General features: G+C 44.2%; 1 protein-coding gene across 1 annotated transcript in view; it reads left to right on the plus strand.

The window, feature by feature from the left end:
- Positions 1-14,197, plus strand: part of TMEM255B (transmembrane protein 255B) — a 70,885-nt gene that overhangs the window by 20,692 nt on the left and 35,996 nt on the right. Inside the window, exon 5 of the mRNA XM_009638959.1 lies at positions 5,311-5,400. Within this exon, the coding sequence (XP_009637254.1) occupies positions 5,311-5,400 (90 nt within the window). The remainder of the gene's footprint in view (positions 1-5,310; positions 5,401-14,197) is intronic.

Genomic DNA, 14,197 nt, shown 5'->3' on the forward strand with positions numbered 1-14,197 from the left:
TGGGGAATGTAATGTTAGGGGCAGCCTACAACAGACTGCCCCATGTGTTTCTTTTCCAAATACATTTGCTGTGTGGGGATAAAAAGTGCTTTACAAACCTGTGGCATAACATTTACACAGCCTTTTGCAAAGCCTTCACTTTCCAGAGCAAAAAGGTATTGGATGACAGTGTTTCTCAGTTTACATTGGTGAGGGTAATTGTGATTCTTCCTCTGCCTGGAAAAAAATCCCCGAGAGACCTGATGAACAGCACAATGCTTGGAGACATTGGAGGCTGTGCAATGCAAAAATAACCATTTAGCATGAGCAAAGTGAGTCTGTTAGATATAACGTAACGTATATCTGACACCGAGGTAACTTTGAAAACAAAAATCCATGCATTTTCCAAAGTCACAGATCTACTTAGTCTAAATCAAAAGAAAGTCTAAATCTCACACAGCATCTGGTGCTAGAAGTGACTGTCACTGTCTGAGCAGTTGTGGTTTTTCACTGAAGGCAGGTAAGGGCTAAATTAGAGCCAGGAGGAAACCAGACATGTGCAAGAACGGAGACCTGGAGCCTAGTGAGCCTCACAGAGGTGTTTCATGGGGATGTTGGAAACAGCCAGCGAAGTGCCAGCCTGTGATTCAGCACAAGAAGTGCCTGGGGACCTGAGATGTGGTGGGTGCGTGAGAGTGTGGCTGCAGCCAGGGTGGCCGCATCAGACTCCCTGTTGGGTCTGGTCTGTGGCCAGCTCTGAACTCCAAAACCATGTCTGGGAATCGTTGTGGGAGACTGTTAGTTGCCAAGTACCTGTGCCAGGTACATTTCTGGCAGCTGAACAGCATCCGTGGCCTGCTTTCATGGCCACGGGGTGTCCCCAGCTCTGTTGCCTTCACTAGGCTGCCTTGCACAGGAGGGTGACGCAGTGCAGCCCATGGTGCTGTGTGCCTGCTGAGGGGCAAGACAGGTGAATTCTGCAAAAAAATGCATGCCTCTTCTGAAAGAAAGAGGCATGCAAGAATTTATTAGTCCAGCCTTTCACTAGTTTTGCATTTTTGAAGTGCTTTCATATTTCTGTGACATGACTGAAGATAACAGCTCTTCAGTTAACACTATGCGCAAAAGTCCCTCATTCTACAAAAATGATCCGAGGGCTGGAGCACCTCTCCTATGAGGACAGTCTGAGGGAGTTGGGCTTGTCCCGCCTGGAGAAGAGAAGGCTGCAAGGAGACCTGATTGCGGCCTTTCAGTACTTAGAGGGGGCCTGTAGGAAAGATGGGGACAATCTTTTTAGCAGGGCTGGTTGTGACAGGACAAGGGGCAATGGTTTTAAACTAAAACAGGGTAGGTTTAGACTAGATATAAGGAAGAAATTCTTTACAATGAGGGTGGTGAAACACTGGAAGGGGTTGCCCAGAGAGGTAGGGGAGGCCCCATCCCTGGAAACATTCAAGGCCAGGCTGGACGGGGCTCTGAGCAACCTGATCCAGTTAGCAGTGTCCCTGCTCACTGCAGGGGGGTTGGGCTGGAGGTTGAGATGGCCTCTAGGGGTCCCTTCCAACCCAAAGCATTCTATGATTCTAAGTGCTGGTTTGCTCTCCCTTTTGCTAAAACACCCCTGTTAAACAACTGGCTTTTGGTTTTGATTGTTAGGTCCACACAGCACAGTTTTCACTGTTTAATAACTGGCTTCATGGTTCGCTTGTAAATAACCAAATTACTGTATTCTGTACCAGAACCAGATGTTCAGATAATAACAGCTGCAGAGAAGCCTGGTTGCAAAACAGTGGAACAGCAAGAGCAAAACTGTTTCTTGAATAACCGTTAAAATATGTTGTTACAAATAATGAATAGTTTTCCTGACAAAATGTACTGCTGTTGAAAATGGAGAGGAGATGATGTGATGGAAAAGTATTAATTTTTTTAAAAGTGCTATTTGTTTTACCTATCAACAAAAATTGTCTGTGTTTAAATGAACTGCACTGCCTTCCTTTCTTGACAGTGCTAGGCTTGTGAACTTACAACTCCAGCAATCACCTACCACTCAGGAAAATTAGCTTTTGAATTTACAACATCTCTTCATTTGGCTGTCTTGGCTGCAATTTTTAGAAGTAATTGATTTTATACTTTGTTTATATGTGTCTCGTATTCTCCATAAGCAAGGGGAGGTTTGAGACAGAATATAAATATGTAATTTTACTTTAAGGATTTCTTTGTGCTGTTCGTGTATTATTACTTCTTTTATCGTTCTGATACATATAGAAGTCAATTTAAGTCATAAGAAGCCCTGAGTGTCACATTCTGCCACTTTGGCATTGTAATAAATAATGCTTTAGTTGAGAAATGGTCCTCTTCATTTCATAGGATCATAGAATCATCGAATGTTTTGGGTTGGAAGGGACCTTTAGAGGTCATCTAGTCCAACTCCCATTTCGAAGGGACCACTCTCTGAAGTAGTTGCTAGAAGGCATGGATAAGAGCAGCAGACTCTGGCTGACGATCTGTGACTTGCATGCAACTCCTTGAATGGGTAGATGCTCACCAACACGACGGAGGAGTGCAAAGCCAGTGCCATAGCTCCTGTCTATACTACAATTTACTGTGCACCTTTATATGCGGTCTCTTACAGCTATATGGTGAAACTGAAAGGCCAGCATACTCCTTAGGTGATTTAAGCTATCTCCATGAGTGGAAGATGTTGGTTTGGAGATTGTAGATCATCAATAAGTTGCTCATGTGTGAAATTAAGAGCCACCTTGAGGTCAGCTTCCAGTGAATTAATACTGAGCTCAGGCAATTTGGAAACACCTGGCTAAGCCCACTAATTATTTGATTGACTGCTATCACTTGAAAAACAAGATAGAGGTATCAGACAATAATGACTTAATCTGAACTTTCAAACACTGCTGCTTTTTCAAATGAAGAGATCAGGGTCTGTAGCAAATGCAGCTGCCACAGGGCAGCACAGCCCACTGATCTGCAGTGATTAGGTCTCTACAAGGAGCCCACAGCCTTCTCAACCTGATGAGTTGCATGCCAAGATCTTTAGACAACCAGATTCATGATACATCCTCTGTCATACTGGGGAGCTGAGGGATAGCAGAGGTTGAAGGGCAATGCAGCCAACAGTCCTTTCTTCTGAGGGTTTCTGCCTCCTTACGGCAGGATGGAGCTGGTTGCAGGGGGAACGCAGCGGGTTCCCAAGATCAGCCGGTGCCGTCAGCCTCAGCCCCTCTGTGTGCCCTCTCCTCCCTGCGCTGAGAATTCAGATTAGACAGCAATCCCTGTGGCAGTGCTGGCTCGCCTCTGATGGCATGATCTAAAAGCCATGACCTAATGAGAGACTAAGAGGAATGTATCAGAAAGCATTTGAAAGCTGTGATTCTTCTGCTTTTAAGTTGTACTTTTTGCTGATTCCCTGAGAGCTCTTATTTCCAAATGTTTGATGCCGCTTTGATCTGTGTATCCAATGCTGTGGGCTTATAAGGCTGTAATTTCTTACTTGCCCGATATGCATTTTTTTGGAGGAAGTCACCAATGCTGTGTCCCCTGTTGACACTATTGATGTTGTACTGTTCTTAGCCTGACGTAAACTAAAAAGTCCATTTTTCAAGTGGGTTTGCGGTGCCTTACAAATTTTACACATGTGAAACCAGTGTTTAGGTAATGCAGATATGAATTTTGTATACACAAAAGGGATGTGTGAACAGTATGGATGTAATTTTGGTAATCTATACCTGAGCTTGCTGAAATACATGTTGTGAAGGAGCAATTAATGACTGGTAAATAACAAAGAGGTTCCAAATTCTTAATTGGAACCCTGGTCCTTGTGTGCTATCAATTAAGGATGCTGTTCTGTCAGTTTTCAAGGGAATTTTTTAATCTATTGCAATTATTAACTATAAGCTAGTACTGTTGTTAAGTAAAATTAAGTTATTGTATAGGATGTTTCTGAGGGTTCCTCTTGTAATTTCATGTCAGAAATGCCAGAGACATGAGAGAAGTACATTAAATGACATTAAAAACATAGCCAGAGAGTGCAGGTTAGGTTTACCTGATATCCTGCAGGTACCCACTCATCCAAACTCAAGGTGCAGAGTCCTCAAAGTCACAAACACCTCTAATCTGAGTGAGGAAGGAGTGACAGCATCTCTCCCTCGTCTGATGGTGTTGGGGCTAATGAGCCCAAGGGGAGCACCTTGCCAGGCGTACACAGGGTTTCTCTTTCAGGACTCACTTCATCTCACCTCGCTGACAGCACTGCCCTCAAAAGAGTACCCTCAAAAGAAGCCAGCACCATCTCAAGAGTGTGTGTTGACAGCACACTGACTGGTCTCTGATGGGGATGCATACCAGTGCTCAGCCTCTCCGAGCCCTATTGCTCTCTCCAGAGAGAACTGGGCAGTAAGCTTTCCATACCTTGGGTTGTGCTAGCCCTGCAATTGCTGCTAGAGCTGCAGTTATCCTCGGAGATAAAGTGAGCACGACTAGCAGGGGGGTCAGCATGCCCAACCTGCACAGCCTTTTCCCCTGAGCCCCCTGTACCACCACCACTTCTGCTAGAGCAGTGGTCTAGTATTACACCATCCGAAGACCCGTGGGTAAAGAATTAATAATTTCTTAATGAATGAAGCAGCTTGGGACGTAAAATGAGATCCGAAGCTATGGCTGGTAGGCTATCAAAGACAGTGTGCTGCCTGCGCTGCAGCGGGGACGGGTACTGAGCTCTGCTGTGTTCTGCCGTGCCCACTCCGAGACTGAGGGGAGCCCCAGTGAGGGCAGGGGGCCAAGGCAGTGCACCCCAGCCCTTCCAGAGGTACCAGCCCTATGAGTCTCTGATTTTGTTGTGGTATAAGGTATCATAAGCTGTTTGGAATGATAAAAGCTTTCTGAGGGTTCATGGGCTAGTTATTAACTTACTGCAGTGTCTTTATCTGTATGTGTGAACTGCTACCACTGTAGTAAAGCTCTAGAGACTGATGTGAGCCAACAGGAACATGCCTTTTTGTTATGCTCCCTATGGACACCACTGCTATTTTATTAAATAAGTTGATTTAGAAGAAATGACCATTGAATTTAATAACTCTTACAGCTGACCTAATTTTCTCTAGAAAGATTTAAGCTTTTCTAGTAGACTTGATGGTATGTCAACCCAGCATCAAGAATTTCTGCCTTTTTTCTACTGCGTGACTGGCATCCTGCCACACTGATCTAAAGTGACTTACAGCAGGGGGAAACATCGTTTAAGAATACTAGAAAAATTAGTGTAATTGTTTTACTTAAAGAATTATACTGAAAAAATGACTCAATCTGTTTTTCTCTTCTCAGTTAGTAGCCTCCATCGTGTTTATCAGCTTTGGCGTGGTAGCAGCGTTCTGTTGTGCAATAGTTGATGGAGTGTTTGCAGCACGACACATAGTAAGTACAGTGATTTCCTGTCATCTTTCATTTTTGATTACTTATGCCATCTCTAGCAGGAAAGCATTTTCTTTTGGTTTATGTCTAGCAGCATATTAGGTTTTTTGGTGGAAGAGGTAGTGGCAGGCTTTAGCTAGAGGCAGTGTGAAGGGGGAACCTACCGAGTGACAAACAACCCAAAATTCACCATCTGCCTGCCATCAAGGGGCGGGTGGGTCATTTAACCAGAGTGGCTAGTATTTCCAGGGTGTCTTCAAAACCCAGTCCTCCTCCTTCCACCAAACCTAGTGCCATCTCTGCTTCAAAAGGACATTTATAGGCATTCACAGTACTGCAGTATCAGTAGTGTTAGTAGTAGTTCATCGCTATCTGTGAGTGCCTAGGAGTCTCTCTCATGACCTTGTGTAAGCACTAGACAAACTTAGAACAAAGGGGGTTTTATTTTGGTTTACGGATTTCAAATTAAAATGTTAGACCAAAAAGATCAATAGAAGAACAAGACAGATTGGGTTGTGGGGTCATTTCAATTTGCCAGTTTACATGTTAGATATGTGTTGTTCACTGTTCTATCTTTTGTGATAGAATGCCTAAAAATCAATCTAAACCCAACCTTTTAATTGAGCTTTGATTTCCAAAAGCATCAGGAAATAATTAGTCGTATATTTTAATAGACACTAGAGCTCAGAGGTAGCGTGCTGCATAATACACCAAGTATGATGGTATATGACCCCCTCACTGCTATGAAATATCAGGGGCCTGTCCATCTTTCTGCTTATGTTCATTGAGGGGCGACATAACATCACTGGCATCAGTAGAACTATGCTTAATTTTCTGTCAGCAAATTCATCAGAATAATTAGGCTTTGGATCACTTGGAGCATAAAGCTGTAAACCGATTTCTTTTTTACTGTTATTGAAGAGGACTTTAAACCAAATGTGGGCTTCAGGACCTCACGTGCATTGCACAGGGAAGGAGACATCTATTGGTATAACCAACCGAGTTGTGCAATTTGAGCATGAATAAACACTCTGGCTTGTAATCAAGTTTTGTGCTAAACGGACCCTGCCAGATGCTGAAGTGGCCTGCTTTTACTCAGATTCACCCTGCTGTTGCTCTGGATGACACTTCTGTAACTTTGTCTCTGATTAGCATGAGCCCAGGGAGCCTCTCCATGGGAAAAGAGGAGAGGAGCAGATTCTTATTTAGGTTTCCTGCTCCTGAAAATTCAGTGGTCATGCCCCAGAAAACCATTGCCACTTACTCAAATATTGGACCTGTCTCCTAATTTCCCAGGAACTGGACTTATTTTTGTCCTGCTTCCATGTGATCATTAGGAAGGGTTCAGACAGCACCTCTACAGTCTTACACCTTATAACTGCAATGCCACCGTGCAGCCACAGCCCCCGCTGCGGAGGTTAGGCACGACCTCGCCTTCTCTGAGGCAAGTTACTCTGTCAGAGGACAGTGTGCATGCCCAATCTCAAATGCAGAGACAGGCATCGCCCCGTCATCTTTCTAGGTGCTTCCTTTGTCAGTTTGCACCCTTTTGGCTTTAAGTTCCTTTTGCACACATTGCTTAGCTATTCTAGAAATGACACTGCTTCCTATCTAAGTCAAACAACAGTATCATATTCTTCTACTATTGTACCTTTATATCTGAAGAAACAGCATCTCGTACATCATACCTAGAGTTTATATTTGCCTCCTTTTTATTATGGCATAAATAGCTGCGTGGCATTGCTTGCTGTCATGGCATGCCCTTGATGTGTCGTTATGGACTAAAAGCTGTTCAGTTCATTGTGGTGCTCTCCGGGGAGACCAGCAAGTTGTCATGGGAGAGCACCAAGGCACAAAGTCATCGCATTCACCTTAGAATCTTGGGTGCAGTTCTGTATCTGGTTAAGTCAGTGACTGGGTATGACTGCATCATCTGTGCAGGCTGGAGACTGGGAGGGGCTGGTCACCAGCCCTCCAGCCCTCAGGTGCTGGAGATGTACAACCCAATGCCATGAACCTGCTTCAGTCATGGCATGACATGCTTCATGGAAATCCATTTCCAGTTGTTTATGTTTGGGCTGAGTTCTGTTTGTCACATCTGTCTCTTCTGGTCTCCTTTGCATATTACAGAACAAAGAAATACATAGTAGTACCATTTGTTGGAAAGCCAATTTGCATGCCAACATGGTCACACTCACTTTATCTCATTCTCTTCTGTCTGATAAGGAGCTTAATAGGATCAGGTGAAATATAAGGTGTACACCACCTAATTTCTCTGACTCTGGGAAATCTGTAGGTGTGGTAGTATAAGTACACTCCCAATATGATTTACAGGAACAGTGGGGCTTTACCAAAAGGAGGTGTCTCATGCAGACTATGGTGTCATTGCCACTGCATTACGTCCCTTTCACATCGCAGCTCATTCCCTTCAGGAAAAGCAGTAACACCACATTCAGTCCATTCCCCACAGGCCAGTACCGGCCATTTTCGGGCCTGTGTTGTGCTGTTGCTACTTTGGCCACTGCCTTTTGGGGATAACTGCTGGAAAATGGGATTAAACTGTCCTCCATTCAGGGCAGGGACAAACTCCTGGCCTGTCAGAGCAGGTGCCCAGGTCTACACTAAAGCCGTAAAGTATTCGTGAGGAGGAGTTGGGCAGCATTCACTTTTCTGTTTCCAGTATCAGGGTGCTCATACCAAGGCTCCAGGTCCCTTTTCTCCTGGAGGGAGAAGTACTAGCTGAAGCCAGACAGGCTTCAGACCAACAACAAATACAACGTCCTCCTTCACATCAATTTGGAATCAGAAATATCTCCTGTTTTTCAGTTTATTTTTAACTTCATTTGAGTTGGGAGGGATGTGAAGAAGACAAATTACATTATTATAGATTTTTCTTAGTGTGTGCCTGCTGTCGAATGGAGGCTATTACTATTGCACATTTTTTCATGCTTTTGTAAGACTGTGGATAGAATAGTAAAATACTTTCTCTGTTTTATTTTCTTCCCAAGAAGGCATAAAATTGACAAAAATTCTTCCAGGAAAGGGATGTATTTCAGAATAGAGATATTTAAATTATTTAAGACTCATTTTAAAACACTTTGCTTAATAGAAAGCTCTGGAGCACAGCACTTATAAAATTAAGAACACTGAAGGAAAAGTAGCTTGACTTAAAATAGCAGTAGCTTATTTAAAAAATAATGCAGATGTAATTTACTGTGTAAAGTTAATTTCACCATTGGTCCCTTCAGCTGCACTTTTCACCTACAAAAAACCAAAGAAGCCAGAATCAAAGCGAAGATTAATGTGCAGTGATGCTACTTCGGAAAAATATGGTGTTCACAAAAATCTGAATTTGTGTTTGCTTGAGATGTTTTGTTATTTAGCAGATGAGAAGGGCCCAGTTGTGCGACAGCTAATGGACATCATTCAACAGCCTGCTCTCACCACACAGGGAGACCCCCTGTCCCACCTCACGTACACATTCTCTGCGGTACCTACCACCCTCCCATCCATGACTGCAAGCCTTGGCCACATGATCCTTAGCTTTGTAGCTATCCCCCAGGCAGAACCTAAAATAGCCAGCAGCAAGAAATCCAGGTATGAAGCGAGGAAATTGCCTGCAAGTGGTTCCTAAGAAGATTAGGAAGATGACAGGTAGCAAAAGCACAGGCAGATCTTTTAAGCTGTGGAGGCAAATGCTTTGTACTGTCTTTTCACATGCTCAGCTGGGAATCATGGGCATTGGTACTGATACATGGCCAGTCACATTTTCCTGAAGTATGGGATAAAAAAGGACTCTGACGTGCCGGAAAGCTCTAGGAGAAACCAAGGGCTCAGGCAGGGGAGGTCCTCTCAGCTTGACTTATAAGAACTGCTTTTTGATCTTGGTGAGTGCAATTCACAGACAACATCTGGACAGACTGATTAGAAGGGATCCACTAAAAAGGAGAAACAGAACTGAAGAGCTTAGGATAACACCAATGAGAACACCAGCAGGTACAACAGTGAAATTGCAACTTGGAACAGTTGCTGTTATCCTTCCACTATGCACCCCTTTAGCTTTGTCTTCTCTGTAACAATTCTTCAGGTAGTTCAATACAGCAATAAATATACCCATAAGCCTTCCTTTCTCCTCATTGAATAAACCCAGTTCTTTCAACCCGTCCTGGTACATCCTGTCCTTCCGTCTTCTGATCATTTAGTGGCCCTCCACTGGTCATACTGTAATTTGTCAAGGTCTTTCTTACATTGCAGAGGGATTAAAATTGGACACCATACTGAGATGTGGCCTCATGAGCATTCAGCAAAAAGGAATAATCACTTCCTCCAGCCTCCTGGTGATGGTTTGCTAATGCAGCCCCGTACGCAGTCGGCTGTCACTTTGGCAAAAGCACCCTGCTAACATAGATTCAACTTGTCCACAAGCACATCCGCTTTTTTCTTTGCCAAGCTGCTACCTAGTCAGCTTGAATTGTTGCCTGGGGTTATTCCAGCTCAGATGCAGGATTTTACATTGACGGTGTAGAAAAACTGACAGAATACAGATAAAGAATTTAGATTCAGGTTCAACTGTTTTTAAAGATGCACTAGATTTCTAAATTTCTATAACCTACAGAAAAGAAAAAAAAAGTTTGGATGCTCTATTAATTGCCATTTCATTACCATTTTGGCTTTCTTTTAAGCATGAACTGGGCTGAATTTTCTGTGTTTATAAAGCCTAAGACTTTGATAATGACCCTTATGTACCTTATCATTAGTTACTGCTACATCCTCATAGCTGAAGTTCTGCTTTAATGCAGTTTATGGTCAGGCATGAACTTGCTTTAAAAGGAGGTGATTTTTAAGAGAGTCTGATTTTATGTGGTGCAGTGAAGGGACAGCATAAGTCTGTGGGTCAGAACTGCTGCACATACGTACTGTCCTGTCCCCTTGTGCTCAGGGCTGGGTTCTTCTGCCACGGAGAGCTGTAAGGTCCAGTGGAAATCTTTGCCAAGAGCTGTGTAGTTAAAGTGTCTTAGAATTGCTTCCAAGATGTTCCTCTGAAATAGTCATTATTTCAGGGGCATCCTAAAAGCAGCCTCCATGTTTTTTATCTGGGTGGGTTGAATGGACGCACCTTTGAATGAATCCTTGGATAGGATATTGGGTGGTGGCCCTTGGAAAGATTATAAGATGCTTACAACTTCTGATTCTGAGTGGTGAAGTGACAAATTGGCAGAATAATCAGATGGACTTCAGGTTAGCTTTTACAGGTAGCCAACAACATGGCTTACTTCATTACTTTATTACTAGCAATTTGAGAAAACGCTATGATAAGGCACTGTATTAGGAACTGAAGCCTGAAATGGACTATGCTAAAGGAAATCATGTTGTACGAGCCTAAGCAGAAGACCATCTTGCTCTGCAGTTTTGCAATTCCAGACCTCTATTTTTATACAGATAGACCCCGATCAAGAATTTTCTTAAGTGTCCACAAAAAAGAAACTGAGAAAGTGGTGGAATGTGAAACGTTGGGAAAACTGGTCCAGAGAAAGGAAAAAATCCATTTATCCATAAGATTATCCTGCCCAAGATCAGTGAGGGTTTGCTCATCTTCACTAGAAGGCACAAACACAAATGGTTGCTTTGTTTTTGGAGATCTGGGGTCTTTTTTATTCTTGCTACAGACTGCCGTGGATCAGGGTAGTGAAATGGCAGAGGAATAAGAGATCATCTGAAGGTTTTTTATGACAGAGGATAGTTCTGTAAACAGTAGTTATTCTGAAGGAGACTAGATCCCAACTGTAGCGCCTGTGGGATAAAAACACGTTGCAGTGGCTTTGAAATCATATAATGTATATACACAGGATAAGTGATCTTGTCCAGCTGAAGCATTTTAATGTGACTGCATATATAGAGAGGAGAGACTTCTTGGTGCCTTGGGCATGACATCACTCGCTTCAAGCAATGGTTCAAATCCCATCCTGCCTAAAAGCAGAGACAACACGTTAGATTCTGATTTACAATAGCAGATTCTCACAAGCTGTTCTCAACACTTCAGATGTGCAAGAGCTGGAACAGAAAAAGAAGCCAGGCTCCAATCCTGGGCTCCCATTTTGAACTCTTTCTGACTTCATGTCTATGTGCCAGCTTTACATTGACGACTGAAGTTATCAAAACTCATGTAGATGTTAGAGGGATATGTGTATAAGGAAAAGGAGGGTGCTGTGGAAAGGCAGAGTTGCTTGTCCATCATGGGACCTAAAATGCACATCAAACCAAGCAGTGTTAAGTTGTCCCTTGGATTCCTCTCCTCTTCTGCAAAGCCACTTCTGTGTTGCAGTGATTTCATTTGATTTTCAGCTCATCTAGTTTCTTCCTCTTGATAGTGGTGGCTTAAAGAGTTAATTGAAATAGAACATATCGTCAGGCACTAAGCCCTGAAATGAACCTGTAGCTGAACTGGAGGACACTAAAATGCTTATCCCTAGCATGGGATCTTCACCCACATGATTTAAGTGCAGCTTTTGGACTGCTGAAGTGTATCAGCTGGGTAATCACTTATAGATTTGGGAGTTTAGAAACTAAACTTGACCTATTAGTCTTCTCTTTACATATGTTAACTCAAAAGACTGTTTTATTAATAAGAGTGGCGTTATGTGAACTCACCTTCTGGGAAACATAGAGGGGAAAATGAAGTTTTTCATCTGGGGGGATGCTGATGCAAACTGGGCTCTGGTCGGTAGAGCTGCTGTACTAAGTAATATCAAGATGGCAGCCCCCATCCAGTGTACAAATAACTACATTATAAAACTGCAGTCCCAGCCAACCCTGGCAAAAAAATAACATGAGTGGGTGTGGGTTTTAATTCTTTCAAGCTTGTGCAAAGGATTTAGATCAGGGCTGTTTTGCATTGTACCTTTCTGTGCTACAGAAACCAGCTCAGGGAGTCTAGTGCTGCTTTTTTTCTCACAGAAAGCAGCTACAAAATACTTTTAGTTATGCAGTATTTTATGCCTTTAGACTGAGAAGCTGCAGCATCACCATGGCCACTTGGTGCTCAGGCATCCTTCCGAGGAGAGAAGCTCCTGAGGAGAACAGGGAAGCTGCATTAGCACTCCGAGGTCTATCAGCCTCAGCAAACATCAGTGCTTTCAGTGTTTTATGGGTTACAGAGCGCAGGTCAGCTATCCACGGTAAAATATTTGTGGGATTTTAAATAAGGGTGGCTGTCAAAAAAGCGGCACCCACCTTCCCCTGCTTTCATGTTTCTGCCTCATCTCCTGTGCTAAGGCACAGGAGCCTGCCTAGGGCAGACTGAAGGGAAAACTCACCCCGTGTGCTTTCCCCCTGCTCGGCTGGCTGCCAGTGGGATTGCCCCATCCAGTTTATCTCAGGCAGACTGACACCCACGTCGGCACCAGCCCAAGGCGAGCGTTGGGGAGGTGTAGCTGGGGGCTGGAGGGAAGGCAGGACCAGTCCTTGGGGCTGCAGTGTTCACTTGGCTTAGCTTAGAATCATAGAATGAAGGGACCTTTACAGGCCATCTAGCCCACCCCCCCTGCAGTGAGCAGGGACATCTTCAACTGGATCAGGTTGCTCAGAGCCCCATCCAACCTGGCCTTGAATGTGTCCAGGGATGGGACCTCCACCACCATGCTGGGCAACCCCTTCCAGTGTTTCACCACCCTCATTGTAAAGAATTTCTTCCTTATATCTAGTCTAAACTTACCCTGGTTTAGTTTAAAACCATTACCCTGTGTCCTGTCACAACCAGCCCTGCTAAAAAGATTTTCCCCATCTTTCCTACAGGCCCCCTTTAAGTACTGAAAGGCCATAATCAGGTCTTCCCGCAGCCTTCTCTTCACCAGGCTGAACAAACCCAACTCTCTCAGCCTGTCCTCATAGAAGAGGTGCTCCAGCCCTCGAATCATTTTTGTAGCCCTCCTCTGGACCTGCTCCAACAGTTCCATGTCCTTCTTGTGCTGAGGGCTCCAGAGCTGGACGCAGGGCTCCAGGTGACCAGCGCCCATTGCCGGCTCATGTCCTGCTTTTTGTCCATCAGTACCCCCAAGTTCCTCTGGGCAGGGCTGCTCTCAATGCTTTCATGCCCCAACCTGTATTGATACTGGGGGTTACCCTGACCCAGGTGCAGGACCTTGCATTTGGTCTTCTTGAACCTCATGAGGTTCACATGGGACTACCTCTCCAGTGTCAAGCCAAGTTAGAAGCAGTGAATCCAATGATGACTGAAACAGTCAAACATTATGAGACCTCAGCTCCAGATGTTAGTTAGTCAAAGTACAGTCTTGAAATGCCATGAAGCTTTGATGATTTCTGCTGTATTCGCAGGGCCCCAGGCAGGGATGCCCACCCCGCAGTGAGCTGCAGGTTCCCTGCTGCTTCCCCTGGCCTTGGGCAGAAGAGGCAGGTGCTGCATGTCTGCCCTCAAGAATTGAAGGCACCGTCCGGTGGTTGCACAGGCAATGGCCGAGAATGCCAATCCTATTCCCAATTTTGAAGCCTCTTGTGCAGATTACAGACGCTCCGACAAGAATTGCAGCAGGGGTGCCCAGCAGCTTCGTTGATGACCGCTGCATTTTACTACAGGGTGACTTCATAAGCCCATGACATGTAACATGGTTTACCATCATGCCCCAAAGCCTTGCACTTCAAGCCAGATCTCCTAAAAAGGCATTTGAAAATGTTCTGAGCAAGCCTGTTGGCCTTTCCTTTGAAGAAAAAACCAAATAGTTGTATTCCATGTCTAACGAAGTTGTTACCTTGACGACTGGTGGTAGAAAACACAACTCAAAGAATA

This window comes from Egretta garzetta, unplaced genomic scaffold (assembly GCF_000687185.1).
Source record: "Egretta garzetta isolate BGI_Z169 unplaced genomic scaffold, ASM68718v1 scaffold5, whole genome shotgun sequence".
NCBI lineage: Eukaryota > Metazoa > Chordata > Aves > Pelecaniformes > Ardeidae > Egretta > Egretta garzetta.